Source organism: Fusarium redolens, assembly GCF_020744475.1.
Source record: "Fusarium redolens strain MPI-CAGE-AT-0023 chromosome Unknown BKA55scaffold_9, whole genome shotgun sequence".
Lineage (NCBI taxonomy): Eukaryota > Fungi > Ascomycota > Sordariomycetes > Hypocreales > Nectriaceae > Fusarium > Fusarium redolens.
Genome location: NW_025763672.1, coordinates 833,955 through 855,857, shown reverse-complemented (window position 1 = coordinate 855,857; position 21,903 = coordinate 833,955). Strand labels below are relative to the sequence as shown.

The 21,903-nt window shown below is 49.3% G+C and overlaps 5 protein-coding genes across 5 annotated transcripts; 3 read left to right on the top strand and 2 right to left on the bottom strand.

The window, feature by feature from the left end:
- Positions 1-8,181: 8,181 nt before the first annotated feature.
- On the top strand, positions 8,182-8,994 carry BKA55DRAFT_690906 (mitochondrial 39-S ribosomal protein L47 (MRP-L47)-domain-containing protein; the record flags this gene model as incomplete). The annotated part of the gene is made up of 2 exons (XM_046199579.1): positions 8,182-8,676; positions 8,728-8,994. The coding sequence occupies 2 exons, from the start codon at positions 8,182-8,184 to the stop codon at positions 8,992-8,994; spliced, it is 762 nt and encodes a 253-aa protein (XP_046048584.1).
- A 978-nt stretch (positions 8,995-9,972) lies between these two features.
- BKA55DRAFT_513292 (GDP dissociation inhibitor) lies at positions 9,973-11,912 on the top strand (the record flags this gene model as incomplete). The annotated part of the gene is made up of 8 exons (XM_046187880.1): positions 9,973-10,018; positions 10,137-10,161; positions 10,283-10,342; positions 10,403-10,430; positions 10,499-10,844; positions 10,924-11,463; positions 11,515-11,669; positions 11,718-11,912. 8 exons carry the CDS (start codon positions 9,973-9,975, stop codon positions 11,910-11,912), a joined length of 1,395 nt encoding a protein of 464 aa, XP_046048583.1.
- Positions 11,913-12,472: 560 nt separating this feature from the next.
- BKA55DRAFT_512791 (P-loop containing nucleoside triphosphate hydrolase protein) lies at positions 12,473-14,573 on the bottom strand (the record flags this gene model as incomplete). The annotated part of the gene is made up of 3 exons (XM_046187833.1): positions 12,473-12,514; positions 12,573-14,380; positions 14,444-14,573. 3 exons carry the CDS (start codon positions 14,571-14,573, stop codon positions 12,473-12,475), a joined length of 1,980 nt encoding a protein of 659 aa, XP_046048582.1.
- Positions 14,574-14,860: 287 nt separating this feature from the next.
- BKA55DRAFT_569995 (phosphoribosyltransferase-like protein) lies at positions 14,861-16,004 on the top strand. Its single transcript, XM_046192973.1, has one exon. It carries the CDS (start codon positions 15,182-15,184, stop codon positions 15,884-15,886), a length of 705 nt encoding a protein of 234 aa, XP_046048581.1. The 5' UTR covers positions 14,861-15,181; the 3' UTR covers positions 15,887-16,004.
- An 11-nt stretch (positions 16,005-16,015) lies between these two features.
- BKA55DRAFT_385438 (uncharacterized protein) lies at positions 16,016-17,536 on the bottom strand. The gene is made up of 4 exons (XM_046185983.1): positions 16,940-17,536; positions 16,442-16,852; positions 16,301-16,387; positions 16,016-16,250 (listed from the first exon to the last, which is right to left on the bottom strand). The coding sequence occupies exons 1-4, from the start codon at positions 17,270-17,272 to the stop codon at positions 16,146-16,148; spliced, it is 936 nt and encodes a 311-aa protein (XP_046048580.1). The 5' UTR covers positions 17,273-17,536; the 3' UTR covers positions 16,016-16,145.
- Positions 17,537-21,903: the final 4,367 nt, after the last annotated feature.

Here is a 21,903-nt window from a genome sequence, read left to right as displayed (position 1 = left end):
ACCTTGGTGGATGACAAGTCCAAGTCGAGGATTTGCGGAGAAAGGAAGTAGAGGAGGGGCCCAAGAGGTTTGCAAAACTTGAGAAAGCAAAGCAATATCAAATGCAATGCCTTGTAGAGCTCCGCAGAAGATGTTCCTGGATGGTGGAGGATGAGGCTCGTGGCAGGTCCCTCTTTGAAGGTAGTGCTTTGGAGAGGGTGCACAGAGTGGAGAACTGGGTCCCGAACCTTTTTAAGTATTATTTTTTTTTCCTTCTCGAGGTCTCCTCTCTAGACGGTCGAGCTGTCAGGGCAGTTTTTGAAAAGGTGGGTAACGTTGAGTGGGTTCTGAGTGGGTGGGTGTGAAAAGAAGAGGCGAATGAAGGAGAGAAAAAAGAAGTGGGTTGGTGCGGGTGTGGATTAAAAAGCGATGCAGAAGCAGCACTAAAGTAAATTTTTCGGTCTTGCTTAGTACGCAATCACGAGGAGCGGTCGAAGGCGAAAGAAAACGACAGCAGCAGCTGAAGTGAAGGGAGACAAGTTGCGAGTAGCGGAACCGTTAAAATGCCTTGGTCGGCACGCACAGTATGCAGTATAAAGCCGGTACTCGCGTGGCTTCAAATTCCCACGCCTTGATCAGAGTTGCAAGTAAAGAACCAGCAAGAGAGATGGGAAGTGGATAATGTTGGCAAGGAAGTGGGCCCACAGCGAAGCAAAGGAACCACAATCAGAATAGCTGGCGGCTGGGATCTGGAGGAAAGGGCGAAAAATAGGCCACAGAGGGTCGCGGGTCGCGGTCGTGTTTGATGGGGCCAGGCGCCAGACGCGCAAATCGACTTCAAGATATCACGACAATGGAGGTGAATGTTTTTGGCGAAGTATTTGAAGATGCACGGAATTTTAAGAGGCCAAAGAAGAGTTGATGATGGTATGTGAGTTGTGTGAGGGAAATTTTTTCGGGAGAACGAGAGAACGAGGAAAGATGGAAGACGAGGGAACAACAACTTACGGGAGGCAGGAAGATACTGAAATCCCCGAGGTACCTCCTACTTCGACTCGCCTGGGAACACTGAGATCAGGGCAATGAGAGCGCGGCTGCGTGCCTGCCAGTTACAGGCGGAAAAAGACACAGCAGAAGCAGTAACCGGAGTAAAGACGGAAGTACCTGTTACCGAGGCCGGCGCCAAGCAAGGAAGACGCTTCAATACTGGCCGCCAACTGTTTGCAGTGTCAAATTTGTTCCTCTTCTAGCTTGGATGGTTCGAATTTTTTCGTTTTACTCTTCATACACCCCTCATCCTTCCTCAATCTGAATCAAATCGGGTCTACGGCGATATTTCTGGCCTGTCCAACTTGGAGGTTAGCGCAGGTGCCATGCCATTGCCGCTCTAAGCCGCCAGATTCGGGGCTCGCTCGATACCTCAGCTAAGGTAATTCATTTCGCTGGCAGTTTGCGGTGAAATCTACGGAAGGATACTTGTTTGTCACTAACCGACTGCTGCCGTGTCAAGTCCAAGCCAGGTACCCTCGTCGTATCCACAGGTTCTTGGGATACACTATAGGAACGAACAGTGTCAGTTTAGTTCATCAGCAATGGTATTGGAAATCCAATACTCCAATTGAGTCAAACGGGGCATCATTCAGTTTGCCAGCCGTCACGCTGAAAGAAGGGAAAGAAAGTAAAAAATAAGAAAAAACTCTGCGTGCCGTCTCTACTAGAGACACTTCCAGAGTACGATCTACTGTGCAGTATCATACGAATAAATGCGCCAACCCGATTCGGGACTTTTGAACAAAGTGCGCCAGACGAGGCGCCTACGACATGCAATCCCTCCCTCATTAGGTACCTCCCTCCCAAGAGGAACACCCAGCTATCGAGAAGACCTCTCAGCGCCGAGGTAACTGAAGCATTGCGCGGCACCGTTGGCGCAAGTCTACCGGCCTCACCGTCCGACATCGCTGTAATCAATCAGCTACTAAGAGGTTATCTCAAAAGTTTGCCTCATATGATAAAAGGTCTGGTAACAACCACTGAGTTGCCATTTCATCATCATCATCATCATCATCATCATCATCATCAGCGACACTGAACTGGCATCTCTCTTACACCAAGCTTGCTTTTATGTGGTTTCGTATGGCCAGGGTTCTGACGGCACTTGCAACGATCCTTCTCATCTTGCGATCCTGAACACAGACAGGGAAACACTGCTATCAAAAATCACATCCAGGATGATGCACGACGCGTTGAACAACTTCACAAACGGTCCTGTGTTCACAGATTCGCACGGTCAATACTGTACACACGATAGGTTGAAAAGACAAGTTGCTTGCAGGGGTGGGGGCGTCTGCAGGGAATGCTGGAGGTTGGGTGATTTCGTAACAGGTACGCATTGTTTTGCTACCTGGCAAGCATAACGCGCTTGTGTTGTCCCTTGTACACGATACCTGACACTAGTCTTTCGATTCCCGGTGTCGTAGCCGGCCTCGCTGCACACCCAAGGTCACGATGCTTCACACCAAATTCAAGTCCTCTCACCGCATTACCTCATACACGACTCGGACACCGAGTTCGCGCCGGGATTTCTCGACCAGATCATGCAGCGTTTCTCATTTTAACGATTTTCCCTGCGTTTTTTGCCTGATCTTGTGAACAAGTGTAGAGGCTAGCCCGAACGCTACAGAGCTAGTGTTCATGAACAGCTTTTCTCGACTATCTAATATTGCTCTAACCAGTGTCGAGATGAAATCGCTCTTGGAAAGCTGAGGCAAGTCAGACTGTTGTTTTTTTAAATATAAGTCCAGATCTCAATGCCAGATTTCTCTTTGTCTCACAATTACCCGGACGACAAATTGCTTCTTTCATTTCAATGACATTTCGGTCAACAACCAATGGTTTTCCATGGTCATGTTATGAACATGATAAAAACCAGTGACAAAGAATACCACCATCACAGGCATGCCTGTCGTGTGCAGTTTGATAACGCTGGCCAGGTCAGGTCTTGGCAACAAGCATGAACAACTCTGTTCAGTTAATAATACTGCTTTCCGACATACCGCCTCATACTACGAAACGCACTTGACAACAATTTCCTAGGCTAGCTAACTGGTTAGAGGCCAGCCATATGCCTAAATGGGTCAACATTCGGCTCGTGACTCGAAGAGGCCTGGTTTCCAGATGATATGCAGGATCCACGAGTCAAGCGAAAACGAGCCCCAGTCTGTTGATTCAAGGGTCTTGAATCAAGGCTGACACGACATTGCTCAGAATGCGAACATAGTATTCGACCCGCTCAGTCCATGAGTGAACGAGCAATGTCCATACCACGGTGATCACTTGACTAATGAATCGCTCAGTCAAAGTTTTGAGCATGACAGAAACAACGTTAGATGACCTAGCGGTTATTGCAGTCCTGATGAGGCGTGCCAAGAGAGAAGAAAAAGTAAGGTGGGGACGAAGAGAAAGGAAGACAAGCAAAATTCGCCGAGAGTACAAGGTACTCCTGGAACGTTGGAGACAATGGTCCGTGGAAAACGGAAACGCCATCGGAGGGTCGCCTGGGTTTAATCAAAGCCGGACGTCGGCCCAGAGGAACTTCTTGGTCATGCACTCAGCTGTCCCTGAAATGCAGGCACGCCTGTAATCACATTGACCAGCACCCAATGTTAACACAGCATCGTCTTGAGACGTTGTTCCAGGGTCCCTCATCTTGTTGTTGACGCCAACCGTTCAATGGCTCCCACAAGCATGGCGGGTGTTCCCACCAAAGCAGATCTCAGTGGAGCAGGGTCCCTTGGAAACCCCTCATCTTCCCGCCATTGCATCTGCTGAAGGACGAGGGTGGGAAGTCGAAGGCTTCGATTCTGGCTCCAGAAGGTTATGGTGGAGTCCTTCCCGTGAGGAGGCGGACTCCATAGTTGGAGAAAACATCGTCTTTTGAGCCGCTGACGCTCGCCTATCAAGGATCCTCGCATCTTGTGATTATTAGCTTAACAACAACAAAGCGACAGCGTATCGTCCGTCACGAAGACATTGTTAACATGGTAGTTCTGGTTCACCTCCCGGAGTCGGGAACTCGGGCGCCAAATCTGGCTGCCTAGAAACCCGAGTCCCTTCCGTGATCGGACGATGACCATCCAATTCGAAACAAAGAAAGGAAGGACTTTGGAGAAGACCATAGCGAGCGGGAACACCGAGAGACAAGCAGGCATCATTCCCGGAAAACAACAAGAGAGAACGACTGTGCTGTTACGCTAGCTCGTTGAGGTTTGGAGGAATCTTGAGCCCATGTCCCTGAAGTTGAGAGCTACCCTACCCTTGCCTCGGTGGCGTCTCGCTTTAGGCAATTGATGCGTGCGGATACCAGACATGTGTCAAGGCCGGAGTAACGTGGGAAAACACAACTGCCAGATCGTTGTCCAAAGGGTCACACACCTTTCCTGTTATCAATCTTGTTGATACATAAAATCATTGTAATGTCGAAAGCGCAAGAATTGTTGGCAATTATTGCGCAATTCTCATCAGATATTGATATCAAACTCGTCGCAGAGCCCATCATGACTCCAGACCCCTAAACAGTACTGGGCACGGCCTTGTCTCACGGATCGCTTATCCCTCGCTCTCATGACCTGTGATGACGTCTATTTCCTTTCTCTTTTTTTTTTTCCCGAAACTTCACCGACTCGAAATAGCACACATGCCCCTGTTCTGGGCTTGACTGTCCGAGAACAGTACCATGTACTCCACTCTGCTCAAGTCTCAACACTTTATTTCGTGTTCGAGAATGAGCTGTGCTCCAACATCAGACTATTGATAACAGTTCAGCCTCCTCTGGAGAAAAGTGTCAAGAATGTACAAGGTACTGGGTACGCCATACAGTTGATGACTGACAAATGGGATAGTCAATAGTCATCAACGGTTTGGGTATTTCTTTCCGTGGTTATTAATCAGGTTAAAGCGGGTGTCGTCGGCAGCAATGTTAAGATGTCATCACGGGCCTGAGCAAAACTCGCTAAAACAGGGGCTTAATCTGGTAGGGGAATGGACAAGTTAATGCTCGCCTTTCTCAGCTTAAGTCCGGAAGAGGCACACCTTGGTAGAAAATCCCTGTTCAGTTATCGGAACTGCTTCATTGGGACATCCGGTAGATTCTTAGTCGCTGACATGCACGGCCAGGTTTCTCAATGCTTCGGACATTTGAAGAAGGAATGAGGACAATCTCTGATGATTGAGCTTCACTTTCGAAACAACCGCGCTGCCTAGTGAATACAGGGGGCAGCACTTTGAGAGAAATGGCTGTTTGGGATCGCCGATATTATCTCCTTGAGTGAGATTCAAGCCAGCACATCTCACACACACACTCAAAGCTTCAATGCACCACACCAATCCAGAGCCGTGTTCGGCAATCGTTGGAGAAGCGGGACTGGTGGAGGCATAAACTGCCGCTGGTGGTGCCGTACAGAGGATGTTGAGCCTCAACGCACCAAGCTTCTTCTACTGGGTCCCTTCCCGCTTCTTGAGGAGCTTGGAGACCCGTCAAAAGCCACAACGATCTGGATACACAATGATAAGGCAATGCACGTCGTGATGGCTTCATCTCGACACCACAAGTTGAAGGCAAGTCGCAAACCTTATTATACATGCAACTCGAGTATTCGACTCCCTGCAATCTACTCAACGCTTTCCTCTTACAACGAGGACGGCCCATCACCGTTGATCAGGATTGGTCAGGATTTACACTATTATTCCTACAATGCTGGACGTGCATAACACAGCACTGTAGGCACACGCCTGCACGAGTCAGAATCATTTAGTTTCGGAGCTTCGAAATTCTTGACATCGTGATGAGCGCAAAAGAAATCATCATAATGTATATCCCTCACATCAAGGTCTGCCCTAGACGAGTCTAGTGATAAGCCATCAAAACACATAATGTTTTGGGCGAGTGCGGAATCACAAAAGTGCTCCCAACCCTTTTTCTCGTGACGAGCAGACCAATTGAAGGGGTTGGAGCAGTAGATTGAGCGAGTGACGATAATTCCCAACCACACAACCACACAACCACACAACCACACATAACAGTCATTTACGTCACAAACTTTCTTATTCTGCATCCAACAACACTTCTCACATCACCATCACCACCACCATCACCGCCGGCGCTGTTTACTAGGTGGTGATAGTGCGGAACCTTACCGGACAGGCGTGGCTGGCTAGTTTATCCATGGTGTCCCGTTCACCACGAGGCCCCCCACCAACACTTGGCTACTCCTAGCAAGCATGTGTTTTAGTTCAAGACGCCATCACCAACCATTCGCTATTTGACGGAATTATCGAGTACTGTGCGTTCACTGTACTGAGGGAGGCAGGGGAGTGAGTGTTGATTCGGCAAACTTACCTCGCATTGTGATGGTCCCGTAACTGTTACTGTTTTGAATCCGAGAGATACTGCAACCTTACAATGGTGATGCTTGGTGTTGTTCATCTTTGTGGTTCGACTCAATTCTCAATCAGGTGTGATATGGACTGGTTGAGCTTCTGATATGTTTCTTGGTCACTGAGCCGGCAACAGCATGACAGTCCATCCTGGCTCACTATTATCAGCTGGTCTGAACGAGAGCTATTGAGCTGTGTTGAAAGACTTCTCCTACTCATGTGACTTGAGCATGGTACCTCTGGAATATCGTGCACTTGCCTTGCGCTGAGAGGCTTCATTGTACCCAGCACAGGGATCTCACTCTCATGTTCTGATCTGGCGACGAAAATATGACGATAGATGGAGTGCGGGATCTTGTGAATTGCATGTTCCATGTCAAGGGACGGAGGATGCCGCGGCATTGCAGCATTTATCCGACTCGCACGGAAAGGGCAAAGTTCCAGGTGAAGATGAACAACAGCTGCTGTCTCGCGATAATTACGGCAGATCCTCCCTTGTCAATCACATTTGCACTCCACTGGCGAGCGCCTAACAAATTGCAGCCTTGGTTGACTTGGTTGGTTGCATTCACCACCCCCGAAGGTTGTCTGCCCTTCTGACTTGCATGGCCTTCTAGCTTGTCCAGCATGACCCTGTATCCCTGAATCAGGCATTATGAATTACGAAGGATGGCCAAGGATGCAGTGCGAACCCCCACGCCGCCAAGACACTGACTGCAACCCCCTCCTGTCTGCGTACGGTATGTACAGCACAGTGCAGCGGTTCTGAGCCCCTGTGACAACGCAAATCTGTTGGTTCTTGTGATTCTAACGAACGCGTGAATAAAATCTCGTAAATGAAATGATGGACGGATGCATGCGTGTCCTCGAGGAACACGAAAGACATGCACACGTGTAAAGTACCGAAACAAGACGCTTGCAGGCTATCGTACAGTAGCCAAGCGCAAGTGCCAAACGTTATGCCGTGTGCAGATCTACCCTGAAGGTGACATCGCGAACGCAAAGCGCTGGTGCTGGCTTGTCCATAGAAGATTGACTTTTTGAAATCTGTGGTGTAGGGTGGTTTCACTGGACTTGGTGAGTTCCTCTTCTTGACATCAAGGTTTGTCGTTCATTTCCCGATGGTGCGGTAAATATGTGTCCGCGAAGGTTTGAAAGATGTCATATGTGTTTCCTACAACCTTCTTTTTTTTTTATACTTCCTTGAAACCTGAAACTCTTGGTGACGCAGTAGTATCAAAAGAATCATGTATGGCGCATGTTCTACCGGCGGTGATCTCCAAGCGTGGAGCCCAAGATTATGTTAGCAACTTCATGCCTTGCCCGTTCCTGGTGATGGATCTCTCCCCGCATCCTTGATGTGGCTCTTGGTGGTCGTCCTATGTCCTAGTCAGGAACTGCCAACAATTGCTTTGTTCTAGAAGATGGCCATGAGATGGGGCATCTGGAGTATTCCCCCGCATCACCCACCCCAAAACATCATGTACATTGTACCAAACTTCGGCATCCGTGCTTGCTGCAAGCGCCTGTCCCAGAGAACCCACTGTTGAGATCCATCTCTTGGTAAGGCTCGGTGAGGCTTGAGGTGAAACTCGGTGAGGTTGTGAGTGGTCCACAAAGGCACGTGACCATATTGAGTCGACGTCGGCGCAACGTAACGCCGACACCCGAGGCTCCGCGAGCTACGGCATCCCAAAATTTGCGAATGCGTGGGACGAGCTGAATAGCGAATAGCCTCGTCTAATCCCCATGACAGGCACGATAATTTCAATGGCAGCTCCTAATACGATACGGCCATTGGCCGGTCGATTTATCCAGGCCTCATCATCAAAGGTCTCCGCCAGCACATCTCGAGTCGCCTACTTCTCCACGACCGCACCACAATGCAAACGAAAGACGAAAGACAACAACCCCAAGCGAGGTGTGAGTAGTCTGTACAGATCAGGACCTCGCGAGCCTCTGTCTATGTCAAACATTCCGCTACCGAAGCCGCGACAGTTCAAGCCCAGGATCAAGGTTGACCCTGATCATGGTCTGTGGGGATTCTTCCCAGCACAAGGAAAGGCATTGGCAACACCCAAAGAGACTGAGGAGCATGGACGTGCATGGTCGGTTGAGGAGCTGCGAAAGAAGTCGTGGGAAGACCTACACTCTTTGTGGTGGGTGTGTTGCCGAGAGAGGAACATGCTGTCTACATCGAGACAAGAGCTCATTCGATCCAAGATGGGATTCGGTGAGCGAGAGATTGATACTCGAGATGAGGAGGTAAGATATTCCAATGTTATGTAACATGCGGGAAGCTGACTTTTAAAACAGGTCTTGAAGACACAGCGAGCCATCAAGCACGTCTTGACGGAGCGATATTACACATGGCAAGACGCCGTTGGTGTCGCCATGAGCGACCCCGAGATCAACTTTGAGGGCGGAGAAGGCCAAGTCTACACACCATCTGCATATGAAGATGAGGTTGATGATGCTGAGTGGACACAACCAGAGGCAGAGTCAGAGGCGGCCAAGCAGATTGACCCTATTGCCACAGAAGCACAGGAGGCCAAGATTGAGAAGGAGTTGAAGAAGCAATAAAAACCTGATACAGGGGAGACGACGTCATGTACTGTTTGAGTGAGATAGGAGAGGCGGTGGTGGTTTGTGATGCCTGATTAGAGACAGGTTGACATATTCGTCGTGTACATCTAGGATATGTAAGATACAGTAGACGACACAAACATGTATATGCAAGCACATGAGCTCTAGGAGCTGTCAACATGAATACATATGATGAATCAAGATCTGTTGCAGCAAGCGTCGTAGATTACAAACTCAAGGCGTAATGACAATCTTGCGTGTAGTAGAGCTGTAGTCATATTAGACTCTTTGACTTCGTATCCCAACACAGTAATGAGCTTGGATGCCGTATAAGTCAAGCTCTTGTTACCTCATGAAAGGGGTCGCTCCACCAAGATGAGTAGAAACGCAGATGTAACAATATGGAGGTCAACAGTTGGGGCAAAGAAAGGAGATACGACCGAGAGACCCTGTCTTCAATATACTAATAGCAATAAACCATTGATGATACTGGGGTCGTGGCTGGGGCTTTTATATTGATCTGGCTGCTAAGCTAAATTTGATAATGAAGCGGACCGTCGTGGAAGGGGAATTAGGGGGTGACGGGTTATCCAACAGCAGTAAAACTTGTTGTATGTCTTCATCTTAATGTAATTTGATCCTGTAGGCGAGAATATGTGAGATTAGAATGGCATGAATTGGGTAAGACGTTAGTTGTTAGAGGCGTCAACCATATCACACTCACTCTCACTCACCGAATGGCCCAGACATAAAAGGTCCCCACACTGAAGCTAGGCTGTAGTTGTAGCTAAGGTAAAAGGTAAATGGGACTGACCCCGCCACTAAGCAACGGCCAACTGCACCGCACCTCCCCTCGAGCTTCCCTCCTCGCTTCGCTTCCATTTTATCCTATTCCGCCTCTCTCTCTTCTACTCCTTATCTCTCTATCACTCTACCTAAAGGTTCATCGATTATCAACACCAGAAAATAGCCATCATGGATGAGATTGCTCCTGAATACGACGTCATCGTGCTGGGCACTGGTACGTTCTTGTTCCCCTCCTCGCCTGTTTCTGCCACAAGGCGGATCCCCGCATCAGAGAACTTTGGCTTGATGCTGCCGATTTATTGTATTTCCAAGCGGATGCTGACTGTATCTAGGATTGACCGAGTGTATTCTTTCTGGGTAAGACAAACTGCATCAATTTTGACCGCTTTGTCGTGTCGCAAAGGCGTTACAGACCTGCGCAAGCTGCAAGGCGGTATAGCACATGTAAAGGCGGTGATGGCTGATTGTGCTTTGATAGTGTTCTGAGTGTCAAAGGCAAGAAGGTCCTTCACATCGACCGCAATGACCACTATGGCGGGTAAGTCTAGATCTAATACCAATTACTTTCCAATACGCAAAAAAGCTAACTGTTTCCCAGTGAGGCAGCTTCCGTGAACCTCGAGACTGTACGCAACCCTTATCCAAACCTCCCGATCTACAACTTTCAAGACCGACCTCTAACACTAGGATACAGCTTTTTAAGAAGTACGGTAACTTCCGCGAAGGCGAGGAGCCCTGGAAACAATATGGTCGCCTCAACGACTGGAACATCGACCTTGTTCCCAAGTTCCTCATGTCCTCGGGCGAATTGACCAACATTCTCGTCTCTACCGATGTCACACGATACCTCGAGTTTAAGCAAGTTGCTGGCAGCTACGTCCAGCAGGGTACCTCCAACAAGGCTACCGTTGCCAAGGTGCCCTCTGATGCCGCCGAGGCTCTGCGATCTCCTCTCATGGGTATCTTCGAGAAGCGACGCATGAAGTCCTTCATTGAGTGGGTTGGCACTTTCGATCCCAAGGACCCCGCGACACACAAGGGTACGTGTTCTAAAGAAATATGGGAGAAAGAAAATATTACGAAATCAGGGCAATTTGCTGACCATAACCCCCTGTCTAGGCCTGGACATCAACAAGTGCACCATGAAGGACGTCTATGACAAGTTTGGCCTCGAGGCCACCACAAAGGACTTCATTGGTCACGCCATGGCTCTCTACCTCACCGACGACTACATTACCACCCCTGGCCAAGCTCCCGAGGCCATCCAGCGAATCCGCCTGTACGGTAACTCTGTTGCTCGATACGGAAAGTCTCCTTATATCTACCCTCTCTACGGTCTTGGCGAGCTTCCTCAGGGGTTCGCCCGCCTGTCTGCCATCTATGGTGGCACTTACATGCTCAACACCAATATCGACGAGCTTCAGTATGATGGTGAGAAGGCTGTTGGCATCAAGGCCACCATGACTGGTGTTGAGGAGATGAAGTTCGAGACCAAGGCCAAAATGATCCTGGGTGACCCCTCTTACTTTCCCAACAAGGCCAAGGTTGTCGGCCACGTCCTCCGAGCTATTTGCATCCTGAAGCACCCTCTCGCTGGTACCAACGATGCCGATTCCGCCCAGCTCATTATCCCCCAGTCTCAAGTTGGCCGAAAGAACGGTAATAGCACCGATTCCAGCGTAAATGCACAGCTGCTGACATTATTCACAGACATCTACATCGCCTGCGTTTCCTCCGCCCACAACGTCTGCCCTAAGGGCTACTGGATCGCCATTGTCTCGACTATTGCTGAGACATCAGCCAACCACCATGTCGAGCTCCAGGCTGGTCTCGACCGCCTTGGCAAGATTGAGGAGCAGTTCATGGTACGTTATTCGAGTTGAAATATGAAGGCATACGCTAACAATTGCTAGGGTCCCCCCATTCCCATCTACGAGCCTCTTGAGGATGGTACCAAGGACAACATCTTCATCTCCAAGAGCTACGATGCCACCAGCCACTTCGAGACCACCACCGACGACGTCAAGGACATCTACCGACGCGCCACCGGTGAGGAGCTTAAGGTTGAGGGTTTGAGGGAAGGTATCCAGGTTGCCGAGGAGCAGTAAAAATCTCAGCGACCTTCCTAGTAAATAGGATAAAAGAGTAACAAGGCCACACCACTGTAACAGAGCCGGCAGGGTAGGAGGATTGTTTTGCTTTTTCAGAAGATTGGCCAATACGATGGTGCGTCTTGGGCACAATCTCATTATACCTCTTTCGATAGCATCTCGCACGACAACTCAAATGAATATTGTTGAACTGTATACACAAATATTTGGGTGGATAATATCAAATTTGATTGAAACTTTTATATGCTTCATAAATCATGATCTGTTAAAAGAGAGAAAAGTTTGGCAGCCCCTTTTCTAGTACTTCTCAAGAAGGCGCCGTGATATCTACTATCTAGCTGAACTCGGACAGAGCTTCTTCATCCCAAGCAACAACACGACACGCAAGCTATTTTCTTCTTGTCAAGCACGTACGTACGCAGCGAAGGAATCGCAATCCATTTTCCTATGCGCCCAAACTCCCAGGCAAACCCACAGCCCGCGAACCCGCGAAAATATGCCGGAAAAGAGAGAAAGACAACCAAATGTGGAAGAAAGGGAAGCCTGGTGCTGGCTCTCTATCTGCGGTTTGTCTTGCCCATACCACGCTTTCCGACGACCTGGAAGGAATATGTTAGCAACGGTTCTGAGACACATCTGGATGAGAATAAAACTTACCAAGTGCTTGGTGATGGAGGCGGTCGTGTGTCGATCGCCCTCTCCCTGTCGGGCCATGCGGTTCATGCGCTTCTGATTGAGCCTGGCGATACGATCGGCCTTGGATCGAGTAGCCTCGTCTGTGACACCATCGTCGCGGCGGCTGGTTGTAGGAGCACGGCTTCGAGGTCGGCTCATAGAGCGGAGACGTTCGCGAGGGGTGCTGCTGCGACCACCATCGACATCCATGGCATCGGGGTCCTCGGTGCCCATGCGAGACGTGGAACGGCCACGAGGACGGGACTTTGAGCGAGCACGCTCGGCAATATCGGTGGTGTCGACACCGAGCTGGTCGAGGGCATCCTCGAACTCGGAGAGGGGCTTCTTCATCTGCTTGCGGGGAATGATGGCCTGGTTCTTGAGACGCTTCTTCATGCGGGCCTCGTTGCGGATGAGCTGTTGCTTCTCGCGGATGAGCTCGGCCTTGCGCATGACCTCAGCCTCCTCATCATCCTCGATATCCTCGTCAGACTCGTAGAAGCCCTCAGCCTCGAGCTTCTCCTCCTCTTCCTCCAGAGCCTGAAGCTTAGCCTCAATATCGGGATCGACAAAGTCGTAGACGTTCTTGCCATCGTAGATCTCGGGAATCTTGTCGTACTTCCACTCGGGGTTGGCGAGCATGTAGTCGGCCTTCATGTCGACGTTGAAGACACCAGCACCACCGTTCTCCTCCTCCTCATCACGAGCGAGTCTTCGGCGCTCGGGGTCGGTCTTGTCATACTTCTTGCGGTCCTTGACACCCTCGGGGATGAAAGTCTCAAGAGTCTGACCACCCATGGGCTGAGCAACGTGAATACGGGACATGACATCAGCCAGACGGCCACCGATGTTTCCGCTGCTGTTGGTACCAGCCTTGAGCTTCTGGTTAACACGCTCAGCGATCAATCGCTCGCAAGCAGCGTTTTTGACCTCCTGAACGCCCTCCTGGGTGTTGCAAGACAATTGAAGGAGCTCGACCTCACCAGACTTGAGGATTCCTTGGAGCTCAGCCTGCACCTCAGGCTCGAGGTCCTCAGGTCGAGTAACATCAATCTTGTTGATAACAACGAAGACAAGCTTGTTGGAGAACAGAGGCTTGATACTCTTGAAAAGAGCAATCTGTGCGCTAACTGTGTAACCACACTGCTCTGAAAGATCCATAAAGTACATAATGGCGGATCTCAAATGGGCAATGGCGGTAATACTCTGCATCTCAATGGTGTTCATCTCCTCCAGAGGGTGATCCAAAATACCGGGGGTATCGATGGCCTGGAAGCGGAGATACTTGTAGTCGAAGTGACCGACAAACAGACTCTTTGTGGTGAAAGCATAGGGCTGAACGTCGACATCGGCGCGAGTAATGCTCTTGAGGAAACTAGACTTTCCCACGTTGGGGTAACCGCAGATAAGCAGTGTTCGAGTGTTGGGGTCGATCGAAGGCAGACGACCGAGATGCTGGCGGACCTGATCGAGGTACATAAGAGGGTCCTTAAGTCGCTTAATGAGGGTGGCCATGCGACCAAGAGCGGCCCTCTTAAGCTGCTTGCACTGGAACAGAGACTGGCCGTACTTGAGGAGACGGACATAATCGCGGGAGATGGTCTCAATCAGATGCTTGGCGGTGGACATCTGTCCTAGGGCGATTCTGAAATGGTCGGCATCGTAGAGGGTGTTGAGGAGATCCTTGTGGAAAGGGTGGATGTCCTGGAGACGAGGGAAACTCTCGAGGATGGCGCCGAACTTCTCTGAGAAGGTCTCCTGTGTGAACTTGACCTTTCGAGTGTAGAAAGCTGTTGAAGTATATGTTAGTGATCTGTTGCGATCCCGGTTGTGGTGAGAGTAAAGTCACAAACCTCGAATACGGCTGATCTTGAAACCGGCGCGAATCTGCGTTGGCAGCTTGCGCTGGGTCCGGCTCAGAACAATATCCAGAAACTCCTGCTGAGTAGGCACCGGGGGGATGTCCTTCCAGGTCGTCTTCATCTTGGGCGATCTGGTATTTTTGGAGTTGGAATTGTTTTGGGGGGGGTTATTTAAAAAAAAGGTTGAGACGGACGGAGAGAGAAAGTGTCGCTCGTCGCTCGAAGAAGAGGTATCAGAGATGGCAAAATTCAGTTGGATCGAATATTTTTTCTTAGTGGGTCGTGGCGGTCAGTCTGATTTCTTATCGATAAGGAAGAAGTCACTTTTGTGTGGAAGGACTCAGTAGTGGTATAATTGAGCAGTGATGTTAGTCTGGAAGTGTGGAATACTGTTTCTACAGAGTTATTATATCCTCAAGTGAGTGTTTAGTGAGAAGAATTCCTATTATGTAGAATTCAAATACCACATGTTGATATACTCGTTCCCATATTCTCTCTGCTAACCGAACTTTTTTACGGTACTTCTTTATCTGCATCTCCCCCACCTCAACCCCGCCGCCATACATTGAACCACCAGAAGGGTCCAAGGCCGGCTCCGGGCTCAACACCACTGACAGACCTGCAAGAGGGGATCGCAAACTTTGCTTTAGAAATATTCACTTTCATTTATGTACCCTTCCAACTTCTTATAGTTCCCTTGTATCGCCCCAATCAACCACATAAATAATCATGTCTTCTCAACTCGCTCCCTACAAGCAAGAATTCTTGCAGGCCGCCATCGCTGGCGAGATCCTCAAGTTTGGCAGCTTCGAGCTCAAGTCAAAGCGCATCTCACCCTACTTCTTCAACGCCGGCCTCTTTCACACTGCCCGTCTCGCCGGCGCTATTGCTACCGCTTTCGCCAAGTCTATCTCTGAGGCTCAGCAAGAGACCGGTCTTGACTTCGACATCATCTTTGGTCCCGCTTACAAGGGCATCCCTCTTGCTTCTTCCATCGCTGTCAAGCTCGGCGAGATCGCCCCGGAGAACCTCGACCGTGTTTCTTACTCTTTCGATCGCAAGGAGGCTAAGGACCATGGTGAGGGCGGTAACATCGTTGGTGCGCCTTTGAAGGGGAAAAAGATCCTCATCGTTGACGATGTCATCACTGCGGGAACTGCCAAGCGGGAGGCTATTGACAAGATTCGAAAGGAGGGTGGTATCGTTGTTGGTATTGTCGTTGCCCTCGACCGCATGGAGAAGCTCCCTGCTACCGATGGCGATGAGTCCAAGTCTGGCCCCAGTGCCATTGGTGAGTTGCGAAAGGAGTACGGCATCCCTATCTTCGCTATCCTGACTCTCGATGATATCATTGCTGGTATGAAGAGCTTTGCTTCAGAGGACGACATCAAGCGAACTGAGGAGTACCGTCTCAAGTACAAGGCTAGCGACTAAATATGGAAAAACTGGTGTTGAAGGGATGAGGTTATGATATCAAAGGGTCACAAAATAGACGGAATGGAAATTAAATAAATAAAAAATGAAATTGAACACGCAAATGCGGTTTTTATAGACCAGCTATCTCATTATTTTCGATGATGCGGCTACTCTGGTGATATCTTGGTAATGTGAAGTGTAATGAAGCAACAGGTGCTTCTTGAGAGGAGACTCATTGAACAACTGCCAAAAATTCTGGCAACAAGCCTGTAAAAATCTATGATGGCGATTTCTTCGCCTTGGTTGTTGGAGAATCATCTTCCTTATTCCTCCGTGTAGGCTCCTCCTTGGTCTTTCTCTTAGGACCACGGAGTTCAAGCACCTAGCCATATGTCAGTGGCTTTCAGTTTATGCCATAGAGGTATTACTTACCATGGCATGCCAGCCTTGACCAGCAAGGGCTTCTGGACTTGGCCCAAGGTCTTTGAATCCAAAGCACTTGTAGAACTGGATTGCGTACTTTGACATGTTAATTCAACACAGGTTTCCAAGGTGTTGGGTGTAGTTGCTTACCGGTTGGCAAATTATGGCAACTCGATCAGCCATGCCAGACGCATTCATAAGCTCGAGATATGACTTCATTACTGTTTTCCCAACGCCAACTCCCTGGACCTCTGGGCACACGATGAACGAATGGAGACAGATTGTTCTCCCTGAAGATTGATGGCCTAGAGGTGAGCCTTTGCTTGCTTTTGAGTCTCTCCAGTTCTCGGGCATAGCCATATCTGCATCAGTTACGACTGGGTGTGTTCCAAGAGTAGCAAGGACATGCGCAAACATGACATGTTTGGCCCCATCACATCGTCCTGACTCAACAGGCCGACTGTGTTGCATGGTTGTGAGAGAGATCTTTTTTACATCGCTTGGCCTCACGGTGTTGAACAGGCCGTAGCAGACTCCAGATTTCCGAATACGATATTCGATCTGTCTTGCTAGTTAGCAAATCTGAGCTGAGCCCGTGGTCCTATTGTCCTCCAAACAACGGATTCGTACTCAAATATCATGACTGACCTTTTCACGTGTTGATCTATACCTCGCTTCTGAAAGTGCGACATTTTCAAGGGTTACGCATGTGTCGATATCGTTCTCGGTCAGGGGCGAGAGCATAGGAGCCCAGTGAAAAGGAATGACCTTCTTTAGAAGGCCAGCTTCTGAGTTCCTCTTCTGGGTCCTCATTTGACAGAAATTCCTTTTCGAATTGACCATGTCCTCATCTGCGTCTCCGTCGTCGATGGCGCCGTCAGACTCGTCGTTCTCTATGTCTTCGCACACGCCGCCAGAGAAGATCATATCTCTGGCGGCAGAAGCGAATTCATTGTTCTTCTTCTTTTCCATGCTTCCCATGAGGGTTTGAGTTTCGGTTGCCACGTTGACAGTCGAGCCTTTGAAGGGGCCTTGAGCCGGTGATGGTTACTAGAGGTACTACCTCAGTATAAGTCGGTCGTCAGAATAAAGCTGCAGGTGAGATTTGTGGGCCTTTTTGGAGTAGTGAAAGCTGTCGCAGAAGATCTTTCTGTTTCGTCGATAGTGCTTGTGTTGAGATTATATTGCGAAGTCGAAGTTGTCTCTTGATGATATGATAATGATGCGATGAGAGGAATTAAAGCTCACCCGTGCACATTGAGCGTCGGTATGAGGCACAGGCGTCTTCAGGTGTGAAGCGTTGAGGAGGTTTGTACCTCGTTTGGCTCAAAATCGGGTGAGTTTTTGGTTACTGAATCACACAGAGAGACTCAGACTCGTTTGACAGTGAATGAAACGTCATGGGACGACGGGTTTAGTTATCCTGTTTGCCCATTCAACTTCTGGTGGACCCACGAATGCCGAGCGATCGGATGATGCAGTGAGGCCGGCGCCGGAATGGGGCCAGTTTCAATCGGTGGGTATAGGTGACAATGGCTTCAGGGAGTTGTGACAGTTGGTTCCAGAGCTTGTGACAGTGCTGTGCAACTGTTAAATTAGGTCGCGAATAGTGAAAATGGTGTTGAACTGACCCTGAGAAACTGTTTTTTCCCAACTTTACCATTCTCGTCAGGATGGGTTCATGAGCGGGGAGAGCTTGTTCCGTCTCCATCGCCAGCGGTAGCTTGGGTCCGGCACATGACATATCAAAGTCGCGTGATCTCAACAAAGGAGAGCAAACAGAATAGGAAATCACGGCAAATTGCAGATGAAATTGGGTCAAATAGCAATTAATACAATAAGTATTGGGAAGGAGATTATGAACGTGGTGATGGCGGGAAAATGCCATATCAAACGTCTAGGGTAATCTGAGTACCAAAACCAACACCCAACAATTATGGTGGACAAGGTTGCTGTTAAGCTTTTGACAGACTCACCAATATGTTGATCATTATTGATATTGTGTTATCTCGGGATTTTAACGATAGTGAGATAACAAGAGTACAAAACCATGGCGGCCAAGAATACTGTACCTTATCTGAAATGGATGAATATAGTTTCCAAATTCACCTCAAAGTCAATCAGTTCATGATAACCATGATGAAACCTTTCTACCAGCCCTAACAGTAAAAAAGCCTGCTTGGCCCAGACAACGGGAGACCGGAACAGCAAGCCTATACTGTAGTATGCATACCCTAGGTACTCAAACCAAGGGTGCCTTTCTGTGCCTCCAGGAAGCAGTCCTGCAGGAGATCATTCTGTGCCTCCCCGGAACGACCTCCCTGTTGCTGTAACCAAGACGATCAGCAGTTGGGGGGGTCCCTGAAACGGCAGCAGCCGCATGCAATCCCGGGTTGCTTTATCCTGGTATGCCACGAAATCTCGAAAGTACATCCCACGTTCCCTCCCCAGTGAGGCCCTCAATATCACAGGACCGGTTGAGATTATTTATGTATGTAGACCAAGGGTCTATGCAAGATGCCTTCTTTGGAACAAAGTCGTTGCATTCCGCCCGATATGGTTACCAGTGCTGGATCTGCGAGGACAAGGAGCCTGGGCGTAATGCTGTACATACAGTAGCATCTGTATGGATATGTCACCCCCATGGAGCAAGAAAACTGCAGACATTAAATCAGAGTATCAGAAAGGATTGGTCTAATGCCTCCTACATTTACACTAAACTTACCTGAGTCCTTTTGTCATTTAGGATAGACGTGTTATATTTTCTTGCCTCCCCTAGGTCACTACTCCATGCCCCATAGAGCGCTCTGTCCTCTTTGCCTGGCTGCATCAAGAGCACTCATTCGTCATCACCAATGGCGCCTGGTTCTCCGCAATCATGTCCGAACCGAACTGTAGTAAGCATCCATAGGCTTCCGTCGGCTTCCAGCAGTTGCGTGGTCCTTGATTGTGAGCGTGCGTACGTACAGTTGTGCCTAGCGGTACATGAGGGATACAATGCAAGCCCGCTGACGGAGCAAACAGGAAATGTCTGGTCAGAAGGATTGAGATGGGGGTTTTGAGGTAACGGCAAGAGAAACGTGAATATCCATGTCAAGATTGCTCTTAATATATGGAACTTGGTTGGTTGATGACCTTCTTGGCCCGAGCTGACGGTAGGGCAGAATAGAGGGGTGCAATATGATGTAAGTCGATAATTCAGTGTACTGGTACAGGTACGATGAACCGCAAAGCAACTGTATACCTGTGTCATCACCCTGTATTTTCCCTTACTTGAGGTAATCTAGAAAAAATTCATGTTCTCATGACAATATATGAAACCAGTGTAAGAAGTCGAATGATCCCTTATAATTCTTGCGGTTGTCCGGAGCTACAGTTGTTATTTATTAAGCATCAAGCGGCATAACTACCCCTCCGGCGGAAGCGGCAGCGGCAGCGGCCCCTCCAATAGCTCCAACGTTAGCCAGTAGCTTGCTTTGAACTTTATGTGTAACTGCCTGCACCAGCCTGCACCTGCATCTATCTCCATCTTCATCTGTTCCTTTCTCTCCGATCTTTTTTACACCAACCAACCTCGTGCACTAAATTCACGATAATTTTCACTTCAGTCTTCTTCAACTTATTGCTTACCACATCAACTTGCTTTTCTTAGGCACTTTGGGCTCCTATTTTTGAAGATCCCAAGTGGGTACCTTACCTCAGGAGCTGTTACAGTCTTCTGTTTAGGTAGCTAGCTGTCTGGGCTTTCTTTTCTTAGCCACCCTCGTGGCCACGCCTACTCCTCTCTTCTCACGACCAGCCACTTTCTTGAGAGCCCTCGACGACATTCTTTCGTCCTCTCTGGCCTAAACTCAACATTCAAACATACAAAAGAGTAATACCAGACGAACAACAACAAACACCACAATGTTAGTCCACTGCCCGGACATATTTACGTCATCTTCGGCTATTGGATGCTAACTGACAACAGGCGCATCACCCTTAACATATTCAACCCCCAAGCTGGGGAGCAGGACAGCCTGCTCACTCTCGAGATCTTTCCCGACATGACACTCGCTACCCTTCGCGAGTCTATTCAGGCAGAATCGTCCATTCCTCCAACCTCACAACACATCTACCACAACGGCCGCTTAATTTCGGATGATACCCAGACCATGGAGCAGCTGCAGATTGTGGACGGAGAGATGTTGGCCGTACACGTCAGAGACATGCGAGGAAGCACTGGTGTGCCCGAACAAGCTCGACGCCCTCAGCCTAGGAGACCGGCCCAAAACGAGCAGGACCCTGAGCTCATCCGCCTTCAGATTCTTGGCCAGCCTGCTCTGAGACAACAGCTCCAGTCACAACACCCTGAACTGGCTGCTGCAGTTGACAACCCTGCTCGTTTTGCACAAATCTTCCATGACAGCCAGAACCGGGAGCAACGCGAGCGCCAGGAACGACAACGGGAGATTGAGAGACTGAATGATGACCCTTTCAACGTTGAGAACCAGAGAAAGATTGAGGAGATGATTCGACAGGAGCGAGTTATGGAGAACTTGCAAAACGCTATGGAACACAACCCAGAGGGTAAGTTTTTGAAATGACAACTATTAACCCCAGATATTGACACCATTCGAACCTAGTTTTCGGAAGAGTTCACATGCTCTACGTTGATGTGGAGGTCAATGGTCACCCAGTCAAGGCGTTTGTTGACTCCGGTGCTCAAGCCACTATCATGTCTCCCTCATGTGCTGAGGCTTGTGGCATAATGAGACTCATTGATACTCGATTTGCTGGTGTAGCTCACGGTGTCGGAACAGCAAGAATTATTGGCCGTGTTCATTCTGCCCAGATCAAGATCGGGAACCTGTTCCTCCCCTGCAGCTTCACTGTCATGGAGGGCCGATCGGTTGACCTGTTGCTTGGTCTCGACATGTTGAAACGACACCAGGCCACTATCGATTTGGCTAGAGACAAGCTCATCATTCAAGGCGAAATGATTCCCTTTTTAGGAGAGGCTGAGATCCCCAAGGCGGAAGAGGAGGCGGCTGCACAGGAGCCAACTTTGCCTGGTCCCGATGGCACAGCAATCGGACAACGTACCGGAGCCGTTGTGCCTCCTGGCCAGCAGCAGCAGCAGCAGATCCCTGCCAGACCCCAAGCCGCACAGTCTGCACCGCCCCCTACTGCAGCTGCAGCTCCCGCCCCCTCCGCACCCCAGGCGCCTCCTGCTGCACAGTCTGCTCCGAGAACAACAAACATCTCGCCACAAGCTATCGAAAGCCTTATCTCGATGGGTGCCACTCGGGAGCAAGCTATTCAGGCCCTTCAGGCCGCAGAGGGCGACCCGGATGTTGCTGCTGGGTTGATTTTCTTCTAGTGGCGTGAACACTACCTTACACTGGACGGTGACAGGGCAAGATGAAAAATGATTTAACATGGAGGAGCATAATGATAGATGAGTGTCCAACTATCCCGTGTTTTTAGCGGGCGGATAGAAAGATTTCATTGTCTACAAATAGGATGGGATGGTTAGGGAACAGGCATTGCCATTTCGCTATAATGCAACATGATGCTTTGGAGTATCAAGATACAAGGATTAAACGTAGTTATGAAGTACAAATTGCTCA

Bases quoted from the DNA above. Each gene is read 5' to 3' on its own strand.
- BKA55DRAFT_385438 (XM_046185983.1), bottom strand. From the start codon at position 17,272: ATGGGAAGCATGGAAAAGAAGAAGAACAATGAATTCGCTTCTGCCGCC. The intron at 16,388-16,441 runs GTAAGCAACTAC...AACATGTCAAAG, and splicing joins TTGCCATAATTTGCCAACCG to TACGCAATCCAGTTCTACAA. The intron at 16,251-16,300 runs GTAAGTAATACC...ACATATGGCTAG, and splicing joins GTCAAGGCTGGCATGCCATG to GTGCTTGAACTCCGTGGTCC.
- BKA55DRAFT_569995 (XM_046192973.1), top strand. From the start codon at position 15,182: ATGTCTTCTCAACTCGCTCCCTACAAGCAAGAATTCTTGCAGGCCGCC.